Source organism: Beauveria bassiana (genome assembly GCF_000280675.1).
Source record: "Beauveria bassiana ARSEF 2860 unplaced genomic scaffold BBA_S00040, whole genome shotgun sequence".
Taxonomy (NCBI): domain Eukaryota; kingdom Fungi; phylum Ascomycota; class Sordariomycetes; order Hypocreales; family Cordycipitaceae; genus Beauveria; species Beauveria bassiana.
In genome coordinates, this window is record NW_007930875.1 from 31459 (window position 1) to 43982 (window position 12524).

General features: G+C 50.7%; 3 protein-coding genes across 3 annotated transcripts; 2 read left to right on the forward strand and 1 right to left on the reverse strand.

The window, feature by feature from the left end:
• Positions 1–1676: 1676 nt before the first annotated feature.
• On the forward strand, positions 1677–2123 carry BBA_08776 (uncharacterized protein; the record flags this gene model as incomplete). Its single annotated transcript, XM_008603873.1, has 1 exon — positions 1677–2123. One exon carries the CDS (start codon positions 1677–1679, stop codon positions 2121–2123), a length of 447 nt encoding a protein of 148 aa, XP_008602095.1.
• A 1025-nt stretch (positions 2124–3148) lies between these two features.
• BBA_08777 (glucoamylase-like protein) lies at positions 3149–5116 on the forward strand (the record flags this gene model as incomplete). The annotated part of the gene is made up of 4 exons (XM_008603874.1): positions 3149–3256; positions 3436–3629; positions 3680–4169; positions 4244–5116. The coding sequence occupies 4 exons, from the start codon at positions 3149–3151 to the stop codon at positions 5114–5116; spliced, it is 1665 nt and encodes a 554-aa protein (XP_008602096.1).
• A 570-nt stretch (positions 5117–5686) lies between these two features.
• Positions 5687–11045, reverse strand: BBA_08778 (sex-determining protein fem-1; the record flags this gene model as incomplete). The annotated part of the gene is made up of 3 exons (XM_008603875.1): positions 5687–8296; positions 8374–10068; positions 10203–11045. 3 exons carry the CDS (start codon positions 11043–11045, stop codon positions 5687–5689), a joined length of 5148 nt encoding a protein of 1715 aa, XP_008602097.1.
• Positions 11046–12524: the final 1479 nt, after the last annotated feature.

Sequence of the window (12524 nt, forward strand, 5' to 3'; positions counted from 1 at the left end):
ATGCACTGAAAGCTTTACTCTTTAGTAACACGGTTCTTCTTCAATTCCTAAACACTTAAACCTTGTGAACAAGCACATCTCAAGCTATACGTAGTGTAGTCCCTATCAGAAACTCAGCATCAGGGCATTAGTATAAATATCAACCTCTTAACCAGTTTACATTTACTATCTAATCTAATTATTATAAGGCGAGTCATAAATCATGTACATGTACTGTGCACCCTCTATAACTATACAACGGACGTTGTCGTGAGTCAGTGGCATAGAGTACTACCCCTTGATTACCTATACCATAGCGCAAATGACGGCGCTCTTCGGACGTTCTAGGCTTTCTGACTCATTATATAAAATGGTCTTGCATAGCTGACGCTTTCTTCTGTCGCCATCTCCTTGAAACTGATGTTCAACAGGTGGATACTAGCCAAGACTGATCCTCGTCTACCCATGGCAGTGATCAAGTCATGTCCTGTTAGCGCTGAGCTTCCCTTTGACGCCTGATTGATTATAGCGCCCATGATTTTACTCCATTACTCGCGTATCCGCACATTCAATCAGCTAATGGCGACACCGTAGAGATAAGCAACTGCCTATTTACGGTAGCAAAGATGTTCCTCTATAGGCTAGGATGGCTGAAATCCTTTTTTGCCGATTAAAAGCTACGTCAAGTCCTCAGCCAAAGTCAGACAATGTCTTCTCTACCGTCTAAAAATACAGCAATTTTACCTCAATATATAGCTAGAATTTAGGAATTATTACGCTGTTAAATTCCGATCATTTAGGTCTCCTTTAGTAGTCTAAGAGGGTGTTTTAAGTAGTTGTATTTTGTAACGCTCTGTAATACGTTTAAAACACAGGGGGTTAAGCCCTTGTGACCCCTAAAAGTCAGGCGGGTTTCATAACCCTAGTACATTAGAAGCTAGCTATGTAGCCTAGCTAGTAGATGGCTAGCCTTGTTGCTGATAGCTGACTGTGTTGTTGATAGGTCTTTCACCTAGATTTCGGTTGATATATATAAATAATATCTAAGATAGGTGAGTCATTTACAGTATATTATTATATTGATCTATGTTTTAACTATATTATCTCTTATTAATATAAATTTATATAAAGAAGTTAAAGGATAATTGTAGTATCAGGCTGCTAAAGAGAAGATACTAAGATGATATATAGTAATGTAGTTGTTATGTTGTGTTAGCTAGTAACTACTAGCTAGAGGCTACTTATAGCTGACTAGCAGGTATATATCACGTATAGTAGTGTACTGCTAGTAGTAGTACATTGCTAGCTAGGAAGGTAACTGACGATCAACGTATAAGACTATTGATAGATGTAATATGTAGCTTTAAGAATAAGAGTATACAAGCATAATATCTAATGCTAGACGAGTCATTTATATAGCATTATTATATTAATCTATGTTTCAGGGTATTGTCCTTGATTCACGTAAATTTATGCGTAGAATTCAAGGACGATTATAGCTTTAAGAATCCGAGCTAATACAGACATATAAATATCTAAGCCAGGTCTAACATCAAGCAAATTCTTCAACACTCCAAGACATTCACTCTCAGTCCTAAATTCAATCATATCTTGCAACTTGTCTTTCTATAAGGCCCTTTTCACACTTACTTCCTCAATTACTATCTTTTTTGGAAAATCTCTGAAATCAAATCAAGATGAAGTTCACTATCGCTATTATTGCCACCTTTGCTGGACTCGCTCTTGCAGCTCCGCAGAATCAAGATAAGATCGACCTTCAGAATTGCGACGACGCAGCGGACGCAGTACTCGAGGCATGCAACTCTGCAGGAGGTGCCAACTGCTTGGAAGAGTCCACGAAAGAAAAGTTGAACTGCCAAGCCAAGCAGGTCCAATCTGATGGAGATGCTCTAGTCGCAGAGAAGCAAGCTGCTGAGAGAGCGAAGAACAAGGAAAAGGCGGTGGCAGCTAAGAAGGAAAAGGATGCGGCAGACGCGAAACTTCAGGCTGAGGAGGCAGCGAAAGCTAAGAATGCTGAGAGGTTCAAGAAACAGCAGGAAGCAGCTAAGCAGAAAGCAGCTAAGCAGAAAGCAGCTCAGCAGAACGCAGCTCAGCAGAACGCAGCTCAGCAGAACGCAGCCTAGTCGTCAACTGAAGAGGTCCAACCCTAGGAAACAGACACACCATGGCAAGTTTCAGGATCTTATGCTATAGCTCCGCAGTCTCTTATAAGATCTTCACGTTGGTTTTTATTATCGCTAGGGAAAGAAATTGATCGTCTGCTTTATAGCTAGATTACGCAACAATAAAAGCTACTTGAGCACATGAAGCATTGCTATAAAAAATTGATTAGGACTATAGAGGGAGGCTTGACGGCTAGAATACCTAGATTGTATAGGCTGAAATGGTTTTATAGCTTGTTCTAAGAGGCATCCAACGGACTAGGGGTAGGGCTGAAACAAGCCTGCAATAGGTACGTACTGTAAAGACTCGGGAAATCTAGATATCCGCTAGTGCAAGAGCCCCTACTCGTGGGATTCGCTTTAGCTTACCTACTAAAGCCATATTCGAAAATTGAAACGAGACCCAACCACTAAAACAGGGTAAAAACTTTTCTGGTAGCATAGATTCTTTCTAATCCATAGGTTCGCGGTTACTCCGGCATAGTCGTGTGGCACCCTCAAGCACCAGGCAGTGCGTAGTTATGCTGAGCTCGTGATTCAGGAACGCAAACTCTATCAGTTCCTTTATTATATATACCTTTCAGATATTGTCAAGCCTCGACATGGACATATCGGCTGAGTTTTACTTTGGTTGATTGCAACACAGAGCTGCAGCGAGGAAAAACTTCAATTCTAGAGAAACGAAAACGGCTGCAGTGAACAGTCATGGACTCTTCGTGTTGTCCTTTTCCCCATCGTTCACAATTGTCGGTCTGGTGTTGGCAGTGTTGGCGGCGAGGACGGGGCATGGTGTGGGTCCTCGGGCTTTGGCACATCGGCGAACCAGCCCCGGCGCGAATCCCGAGCACGGGGACAGCCGGGGATTGAAGTCGTGGCCACCAGTTTCCCATTAGGTGCTCTTTTTCCATCGTCGGCGAAAGCTCGAGATTCTCTCAACCCATCAAACAAAAAAGTCCCGTAACTTGAGACAAGTCGTCCCTAGAAACATGAGTACGGATTTATCCATCAGCCGGGCTACGGACCCATGTGCTGCCAACCCCCCATTACCGCCTCAAGTTGCGGAACCCGGGACGTCGGGTGCTTGTCTTGAATGCGTGAGTGCGGCAGCGCCCGTCGATTTTGTATGTATTGACCTCGGAGAAGCGTCAGCGACATCTCAAATGCGACGGAAGACGACCGTGTAAGAGATGTGTCGACTCGGAAAGCAATTGTGTCTTTGTCCCTTCTCGGCGAGGACAAAGAACTCACACACGCGGCTGCAGCCAGAGCATAGCAGCCCAAGAAGCAGTCTCGTCGCCGGGAATTAAGCGTTCGCAACAGGACGCCGGGTTTCTCGCGAGCGACTGTCGCCGAAAATCCTCATTTCGAAGCGCCACTTCACCAGCCCTCGGCTCCCTGGTCGCTTGGAGCAAGTCCGCTCCCCGTCCTGCCTCAGCAGGGCCGCGGCAATATCGACCACACCCGGCGGTAAGCTTTGAACGATGCATCTCGTCGTACTATTACCACTTTCATCCTAGCCACCCATTGGTCCTGCCACAAAAACACCTCCTCCCGCGGGTCAAGGAGGAGGCAGTCCAGCCCTTGCTAGCAGTCATGCACTGGGTAGGATCAAAATACATTGCACCGGAAATGGACCAACAGCCGCTATTGGATATCGCTCGATTGTCTGTGGACGAGGCTCAAACGAAGAGGGCGAATGGCTTTACCGTTCAGGCGCTGACGGTGCTGCTGGTAGCGTTGGACGGCACAGGGTACCCGCAACAGGCCGTGGAGCTCTTGACTAGGACAAAGCAAATGGCTCTCTCTCTTGGGATGAACTATAGTCAATTCATTACAGAGTCTAAAACAAGATCCGGCGTGCTGGATGAGAGCTGGCGCCGAACGTGGTGGGAGCTGTATGTCCTGGACGGCATGTTTGCTGGTGCCCACCGCGCCACCACTTTCTCTCTCTTCGACATGCCAACTGATGTTGGATTTCCATGCGAAGAGGACGACTATGAGACGGATGTAAGTTTTTTAAAGCTTTGCTTTCCACCAAAAAGAACCTGCATGCTAAAAAAAAATCCGCCCAACTTTTGTAGCAAATTCCAGAGCCGTGTTCGCTGCAAGACTTGTCCGACCGCGATCTCAGCATCAAGCGCTGCGACTTTTCGTCCTTCTCTTACAGGGTCTTGAGCGTGCAGAACCTCGGCAAGGTGATGCAAAACCACGAAGCCGCCGAGGTGGACGCAACTGTACACGCACAGCTCGAAGTCCTACTTTCTAGCTGGCGCCACAACCTGCCGGCGTCGAAGCGCGACTCGCTCCGGCGCGACGGCCGGCCGGACGAGATGATGTTCCAGGCGCACATGCTCAACCACACCACCTCGATTCTCCTGCACCAATCGCGCGCGCAGCTGGACCTCGCTCCTGCCCAAGCCATTGACGCCTGCGCGCCGCCCGCCGCCGCCGCCAGCACTACCCCCGAGAGTGACGGATGCGCTGCCGCCGCTGCCGCCGCCGCCGCCGCCGCCGTCGCGCATCATCCTCGCGTCAGCCTGCACGCGCGCCACGTCGCCACGGCCGCCAACGAGATTGGCAAGCTCATGACGCACCGCACGCCTCTCACGCTGCACACGCACTTCTTCATCTGCGCCGTGGTGCTGGCGTCGATTGTGCAGCTCAGCGCGTGGTCCGGCGGCGGCGGCGGCGGCGGCGGCGGCGACGACGACGATGACGACGCCGGCGTGCGCGAGCAGGTGCGTCTGTGTATTGGCGCGCTGCGACAAATGTCGTCAGTCTGGGGCCTGGCGACCAAGGCGCTTGGCCAGGTCCGGGAGGTGGCTGGGCATGTGCACTTTGTGAGGACGCAGAGCCGACAGATGGAGCAGTTTCTGGTGGATGTGACGGAGGAGGACATGATGAGCATGTTTGCGGCGGATACTTTGACGTTGGCTGATACCGGGACAGTCTAGTAATGAAGTCGCTCTGAGATATATATTGATTACAGCCAAGTCGGCGGTAGACGAGTTTGGTTTAATATTCGGCCGTCGTTTCATCTGGCCGCTCGGCTACTTATATGCAGACACATTGGGTGCCAAGACACGCATTCTTTGGCGTAGGTACGGCAGGATGGCGTGATGGCGTACGCAGACAATGTAGAATCAACTTTATACAACTTTCAAATGCCCTAGAATAGACACATTAATCAGGAGGGTCCGACCATGGTCGTCGTACCGGCGGTATCTATAGATCAAGAGATGTAAGAAGTAATGGTACACTTGCACAAGGCAGCTGGCATCTTCGTCTTCCAGGTAGTCTACTATCTGCAGTAGTAAGGCATCGCCCTTCAGATGTATGGACAGTCAATATATCCAATTTGCGCGCAAGTGGATGAACGGTGCTTGTGTGGCGTTCGTCCGGCACGATCTATTGAAGAGGGTTTTTCACTGACGGAAATGGCATCACCCTCCACCGACGACCCCGAAACACTATAGTTACGAGCAAACGTGCTTTATTGTGTCGTATATCAAGTATCAGAAATGCTAGTTCGTCAGTTGCCAGGGACCGTTATACTCAGGCTCACCAAGAATAGTGAGTATTTCCTTCAAAACTTCCGTTAGCTCTGCTTCTTCGTCGTCGCTCCCGTCGTCGCTCTCGTCGCCAAATTCACTGTCGACGGACCAGCGGGAGCTGAATCCATCCACTCTTTTATTATTGCCTCGCAGTGTCTGTAAAAGGTTGTTGCTCTGCCACGCGAGAAGCGCTGCTGTTTCTCCAAAAGTACCTGCCGCGCTTCTATCGGCGCCCGCGTCGACCAGTAATTGGACAATGGCCACGTTGCGCCGCACGGCAGCGTGGTGCAGCGCTGTCCACCCTCTACGGTCTCTCTCGTTGATGAGTGTACGGTCTCGTTCTAGAACATACCGCACCACCTCCGGCGCCGCGTGGGCAGCCGCAGTGTGCAGTGCGGTCAAGCCGTGCGCGTCTTTTGCTCTGAGCATCGTCTCGTCTGGCCCGTCTTTGGGATCAACGTGCCCATGCCGAATGTTGCTTCGGAAATCGGCAAGACGGCATAATTCTTCGTATCCGTCTACAGAAGCACCGCAGAGAGCTTTCAGCTCACGCAGAGCGTCTAGATTGCCATTTGCTGCCGTCATCGCGACGATATTTGATGGCTGTCGGAGCTTGCGCGGGCAATATTTCTCAACCTTCTCGAGCTGCGCCGTGTCGAGTTGTATAATGGCAGCCACAATCTGGTCGCTCAGTTCGTCCCCGGCAGCGTCGGCCAGAACTCGCAGAGCAACTTTCCTGCAGGCCATGCTTAGGCCTGTCGGGAACTCGAGCGCGTCAAGTGCCATGTCTTCGTTTCCAATGCGGCGTAAAGTAGACTCGTCGATGGGAGGGCGTCTAAGTTCCAAAACTTCTTCTCTCTCCATATATGGGTGCATACGTAACGTTGCCGTTAAGTTTACTATCGTATCGTGCGGCTTTGATTGAAGCAGTACCTGCAATACCTCTGAATCTAGTGGCGACATGACTACAGCCGGGCTAAGTTCCAACTTGTCCGGAAAGCTCTCCAGCATCAGCTTCAAGGCTTCTGGGCGCGCTGCACGCATAACTGCTGGCGCGGCGGCGGATTCGGAACCGTACTTGTCGAGCAGTACCTGAAACACGTCTGTTGCGTAAATGTAATTGCCGGCTGCAGCACGAAAGAGAGTCACAAGGCTGCTTTCTTTCTGGCCAATAGGTGTCGCTTTTCCCAGTAGAAGCTGCATTAGGTCGCCATCTCCAGAGTGGGCGGCTTGGCAGAGATGCTTAAATGTGACCACGACATCATCAGGAGGGGAGCGCTGTATGATCCGTCGAATTGCAGGAACCACGTTTCGCGAGGGCCAGAACCCATTATATATAACCACATGGATTAGTTGGCGTGCAATAGGCAGACTGTATTGAGGGATCAGCTCAAACATGTCCAGAAGCTCGGGATAGGGGTTCCGCAGCACCCTCCTCTGCAGTGATTCGTCGTTTGCCCAAGCCACGCCATCGGCAACGAGTGCAGTCGCCATGTCGATACTATGCCTGTCATTCTGTGTTGCTTTGAGCAAGAGCTCTTTTTTGTCATGAGTGTCTGCTGGGCAATGCTTGATAAGTGCTTTCAGAGTGGCTACGCTACTCAGTTCGGCTGCATCTGCCACCATGTTGGGCGTGATGAAAGAAACACAGGAAGGGTTCTCTTCCAAAAAAACTTCAATACGCTGGGAAATATCCACATCCGTGCGCATCAAGGCCAAAAGAAGCAACCGAAACATTTCATCCTTGAAAATGAAGCTCAGATCTTTCAGTTGAACGATGAGTGGGATCGCTCTAATGCTTACAAGCCTATGACTGAGCAAGGTCAATATCACTTTTGGGGTGAGGAATGACTCTTGGCCGAGAATCCGCTCCGGTAACAGATCTAAAAGTAACACTTGGCAAGTCCGACTGCAGTTCGAAAACTCGTTTTCAAAAGCAGAGAGTATGGCTTCGGGCGAAGCAATGTTTGCCACTTTCGCCGCCATCATCTTAAAAAGCTCCTTGTCCTCAACATCGTCCAGTGCTGTCATTGAGAGGTTGCCATCAGGCAGTTGAATTTTGAATAGCGGATCTGCGTTGTGAGATAACAGCAAATCTGTCAGCTCGACGTTCTTATAGATGCAGGCAGCTTCATAGAGCGGCGTGCAATAAACGCCGTGGTGTGTGGCGACGGCGTCAACGTCCGCGCCGTGTCGAATCAAGAGTAAACATAGGTCCTTGCTCTTACTGCGTACTGCGGCATGTAATGCTGTGCCATGTATACCAATCTCATGAATGTCGACATCATCATCGCGTAGAATGTCTTGCACCACAAAATTCAGGCCATGGCGTATAGCCAAGTCAAGTTTGGGCAGATGGCAGAACTCGAGTTGATCATACAGATACCTCCACACCTCGCGGTCTCTACTAAACCACGATTTACAAGACGGGCTTTCAGGGTCACACAACAGGCGAGTCTGCTTGAGTGTCTGAGTCATGACCGACTCGCCTGATGCACGATAGTGGCGATGCCAAGAGTTAGCGGCGTACAACGATAGCGCATGATGATATGGTATCTTTTCGTGTGCTTCAAAATTTTCCTCTGGATGGCGCAGCAGGAAATGCATGCAAACTTTGGCAAGTACGCCGTGCGTCAGCCCAGCGTCGGCGAATCGACCCTCCATGCCTTTCCAGCAGGCTGTAGCTTTCGCGGCTGCACAAGGAATTCCCGCGCGGTCAAGTGGATAAAGTGCAGTTCGTCTTGATATATGGTGATGATGAGTCCGCAGATGTTTATGATTTTTGATTTGATATCGCCGCGCCACGGCTTGGGCTCCGCCTCGGCGTCGGCGTCGGCCAGGGCATATGCGAGAGCGTGGTTGGCTTCCTCAACCGTCAACGGCCGCTCCGCCGCGAGGACCATACCCAATAATGCTTCGGCCATCTCTTGATCCTCAGTTCTGCTTAGGATCGACTCGTAGGCATCGGCCAAGGCGTCAGGAATCCGCTCCACCAAGGCTTCAAGCTGCGCGCGGCTGCTATAACGGCTTGGGCTATGCTTGATGATGTCGATAGTCAAGCACAGCCACAGATAGGTTTTGTTGCGTTTACTTTTCAAGCTGTCCGCAAATGTTGCAAGATCCTCCTCGTCCAAGTCATTGCTAAAACTCTGCACGTATTTGTCAATAACAAGGCCAATGTCGTAGGCAATATCGTCAAGGTGGTCGTCGGCCTCAAAACGAAAATAGTGCACTGTTTTCGACAGATCCCGGAACAGGAGCTCAATGTGATCGTATGGCCTACTCGTAATGAAGAACTTGAGGTTCTTTGCCAAGGGCGAGGGGTCGTCATAAAAGGTGTAGAGTTCTTGAACAAGCCATTCGCGGTCCGCGCCCTTACACTCATCAAGGGCATCCAGTACACAAACAATGTCTCTGTGAGGAACAGCCTGAGCGCAGCTCTTGAGAACACTCCATAGAACACTGGGGCTTTCGGTCATGGGCGGCCCGTGCTTTCGATACTCGGTAATAGCTGCGTCTATGGCACCCGCTGGGGCCTGATATGTTAGTAGCTGATGAAGCATCGCAGAAAGCGCGGCCGTGACTGTTGTGCGCTTGGTCTCGCCCTCCTTGAAGAAGAAGTAGCATACGTGCATCTCTCGCGTTTTGAATGTATCTGCCGACAAGTTCACTGTCACAAGAGTGCTGTTCAGGTTCGAGTCAATCATGGCTTTTGCGAGAACAGACTTGCCGCAACCAGGGCCTGCGGTGACCCAAAATATGCCGGACATGTGGCCGTCGCGCCACCGCTCAAGGGCATCACCATTGAAGAACCAGACGCACGTTCCGGGGACTGGTTCGGTGTTGATATCTTTACCGCTAACATAGTCCCCCGCCGCCGTTTTGAGCGCTTCGAACAAATTATCCGCTATTTTCTGCTGTCTATTCTCGAATAAGATGTGTGCGACCTTTTCAGAGCTCTCCTCCGTCACGCGGCAAAGGCGATCAAGTTTGCGGCCCTCTTCTTCCACTAGGACCTTGATTTGCGACTCTTGAAACGCGTCAATATGCAAACGGCAACGCTCATCCATGGCAGAAATAGCCTCTTCCATGTCCTTCCAGTCGTTGGCCACGAGTAGAGCACTGCCGCCACGAGAAGCCTGATTCTTGGAAAGGTGATTGACGACGGTGAATTGATACTTGAGCATATTTGCGTATAGGTTAGACAATGGACTGCAGAGTGATTTGTAGGCCTCGGACGACATGCTCGGCAAATAAAGGATCTCAAAGTTTCTCCAGTAGTGTATAAGCTCGGCAATAGTGGCAAGACCCTTGATCATAGCCGCATTACTGTCAAAGCTGCTCTGGAGCAGCTGAATTTTGTTAGCTGCTGCTCCAATGTAAAATAGCAATGACTTGATGGGGAAAATGAGCAATTTTGGGCGAAAAGAAGGAAACCGGAAAGAATTACGGTAAACAATTCGGGGTCAATAACGAGTCAACTTACCGGAATAATGGCGGACAGAATTGACCAGCCAAGGGCCGCGTAGGGCTGAACGCTCATAGCGGCTTTGACGCCTCCATCCGCCAGCTTCACTACTTTGATAATCTTTTCCACTTGTTCCCGAACAACGTACTTCTTGCACCGGATCGTGACTTGAAGCTGCTTCTCCTTGCGGCGGTCCTCGAGCGCCGTGACCACCGCTGCGACGCCCGCTGGACTCGACAGGTCGACGACGGGCTGTTGAATCGCTGCCGCCTCGCCGGTGGTGGTACTAGTACTTAGGAAATATTTGTGCACATTCTTTTCATAGCCCTTGATCAGGTCTTCCTCTGTTTCTGAGAGCTGCCGATACGCATCGCGCCAGAGAGCTTCGGCGCTGGTGGCAGCTGGAGATGATGAAGGCTCGTCGGCCGTCTTGGAGGCTGCATCATGACTCGATTTGCCCGTTTCATCAGCGGTCGCCTGCAGAGTAGGCGACGGCTGCGCCAAAGACGCGTCGATGTCGCTGCAAGGCTGCCTGAGAGCAGCGTCAGGTGCAGGCAGAGACGGGACCACGTCATGGATGTTTTGACTCGCTGTATCGCAGGATTTAACGACAGAGCAGAAGCTGGATGTATCAGCGAGCCCGCCAGTTTCCTTTGGGGCTTCCGTGTCAGGCAAAGGCTGAGTCGGGCCGTAGGGCAGCTTGGGTATCTGAGTACGGCCGCGACCTCTCATGCGTGGGGCCGTCAATTTCGCCGCCGCCGACTCTGCGTGCTGAGCGGTCGGCCTCGGTGCGTTGTTATCGGCGGGCTCGTCTGGCTTGTCGCACGAGCGGCCGAACAAGCCGCAACATAGGTTGGTCATCTTTTGGTAGCGACCTCGAGCAGTCGCCGGAAGGGAACACCACTGTTGCACAAGAATGTGAAAGAAGAGGGGAACCTTTCTCAAGGTTCAGCCTGACCTACTTGAAACTTTCAGGTGTGGCCGTCCGAAAGGGCCGACGCTGCCCAAGGTGGCTGCAGGGTGCTGACGCAGGTCTTGCACAAAGTACCGAGATCGGACAGGGCTCGCGTGTAGAGCACGAGAATGCACATGATGCATAAGAAACATCTTTTCCGGGTGAATAGAAAACAGCACCGAGTGCTAGGTCGAGGGCTGAGTAGGTATTCTGCCGCTGTCAAGGTATTATCCAGCGACCGACGCAGTGCTCAAACAACTAAGCGTAGCCGCAACAATGGACGCATCGGCAAGCGAGGATGATGATTGGTGATGTTGGAAACGAGAGACATGGTGAAGAGTTGTTCGGTGGCAAAGCATCCGATGGTCCTGTTTTTCATTTGACTTGGTTCCTCAACCAGCGAAGCGTAGTCGAGCTTCTACGGCGGATGTCGAGCGAAGCGAGGAGGGAAAAGGAGGCCTAGCGCAGCGGTCATGACGAAGGAGTAAGAGAAAGTAAATGAAGTCAAGGAAAGAGAAAATGGGAAGAAATGCAGAAGAAGAGAAATGGCAGAAAAGGGAAAGAAGTGGTTCCTGAGCTTAGCACAAGGTGGCTCTTGCATCTGCAGCTCTTGCACGACTTTATGAAAACGATCGTCACCGTTTACAGGATAGAGTGGCCTCGACAGCAGTCTAATGCTTGTTTCGTTCTTAGATGACTCTTCTTCTGCATGTCCGGGCATTGGATTGGCGTCTGAAGGTTCAAGCGGCAAAGTCATGAGAAGCCTTGCTACGGAGTGTCTTGGGAGTGGCTCGCAAACAAGTCAGGCACCATGTACACAGATACCTACCAGCTTGACGCGGGCATGATGGCGTTCCTCAAAGCTGCCATGCGCTGCAGAAAATCTGTATCGGGACATGGCTGCCCACATCAGAGCCAACAGGCTGCAATTAGCAGGTCGTCGTTCTCATAGTTGCCCACGCCGGCTAGCGTCAGCACAAAGGTATCGGCCAGAAATAGATGTCAGATGTAAGAGGAGCACCATGGACCCGGAAAGTGGCCTCCCACCTTGATGGTCGTGATGCCGAGGCTCGTCGCAGATGAAGCAGGTTGTCAGGCAGTGCGGTCGCCCTTTGGGGGCGAGAAATCATGGTCGGTCTACTAGTCAGCCATCAGCAGCGCCTGAACAGTTATGCTGATAACTACGTCTCGGAAAGTAACAAAAATATGGTTAAAACAAGATGATATACTTGATTTACTAAATAGACCTATAAAGAAAATAATTTCTCAGTATGATGGTGGTGGCCGTAAATCAGCCGTGTATTTTTTTCACCATTTTTAGGGGTCGGTCGTGGAGCGGGCGTTGACAACTCTTTCAACGGGCAAGCCAGGAGATGGCTTCAGGC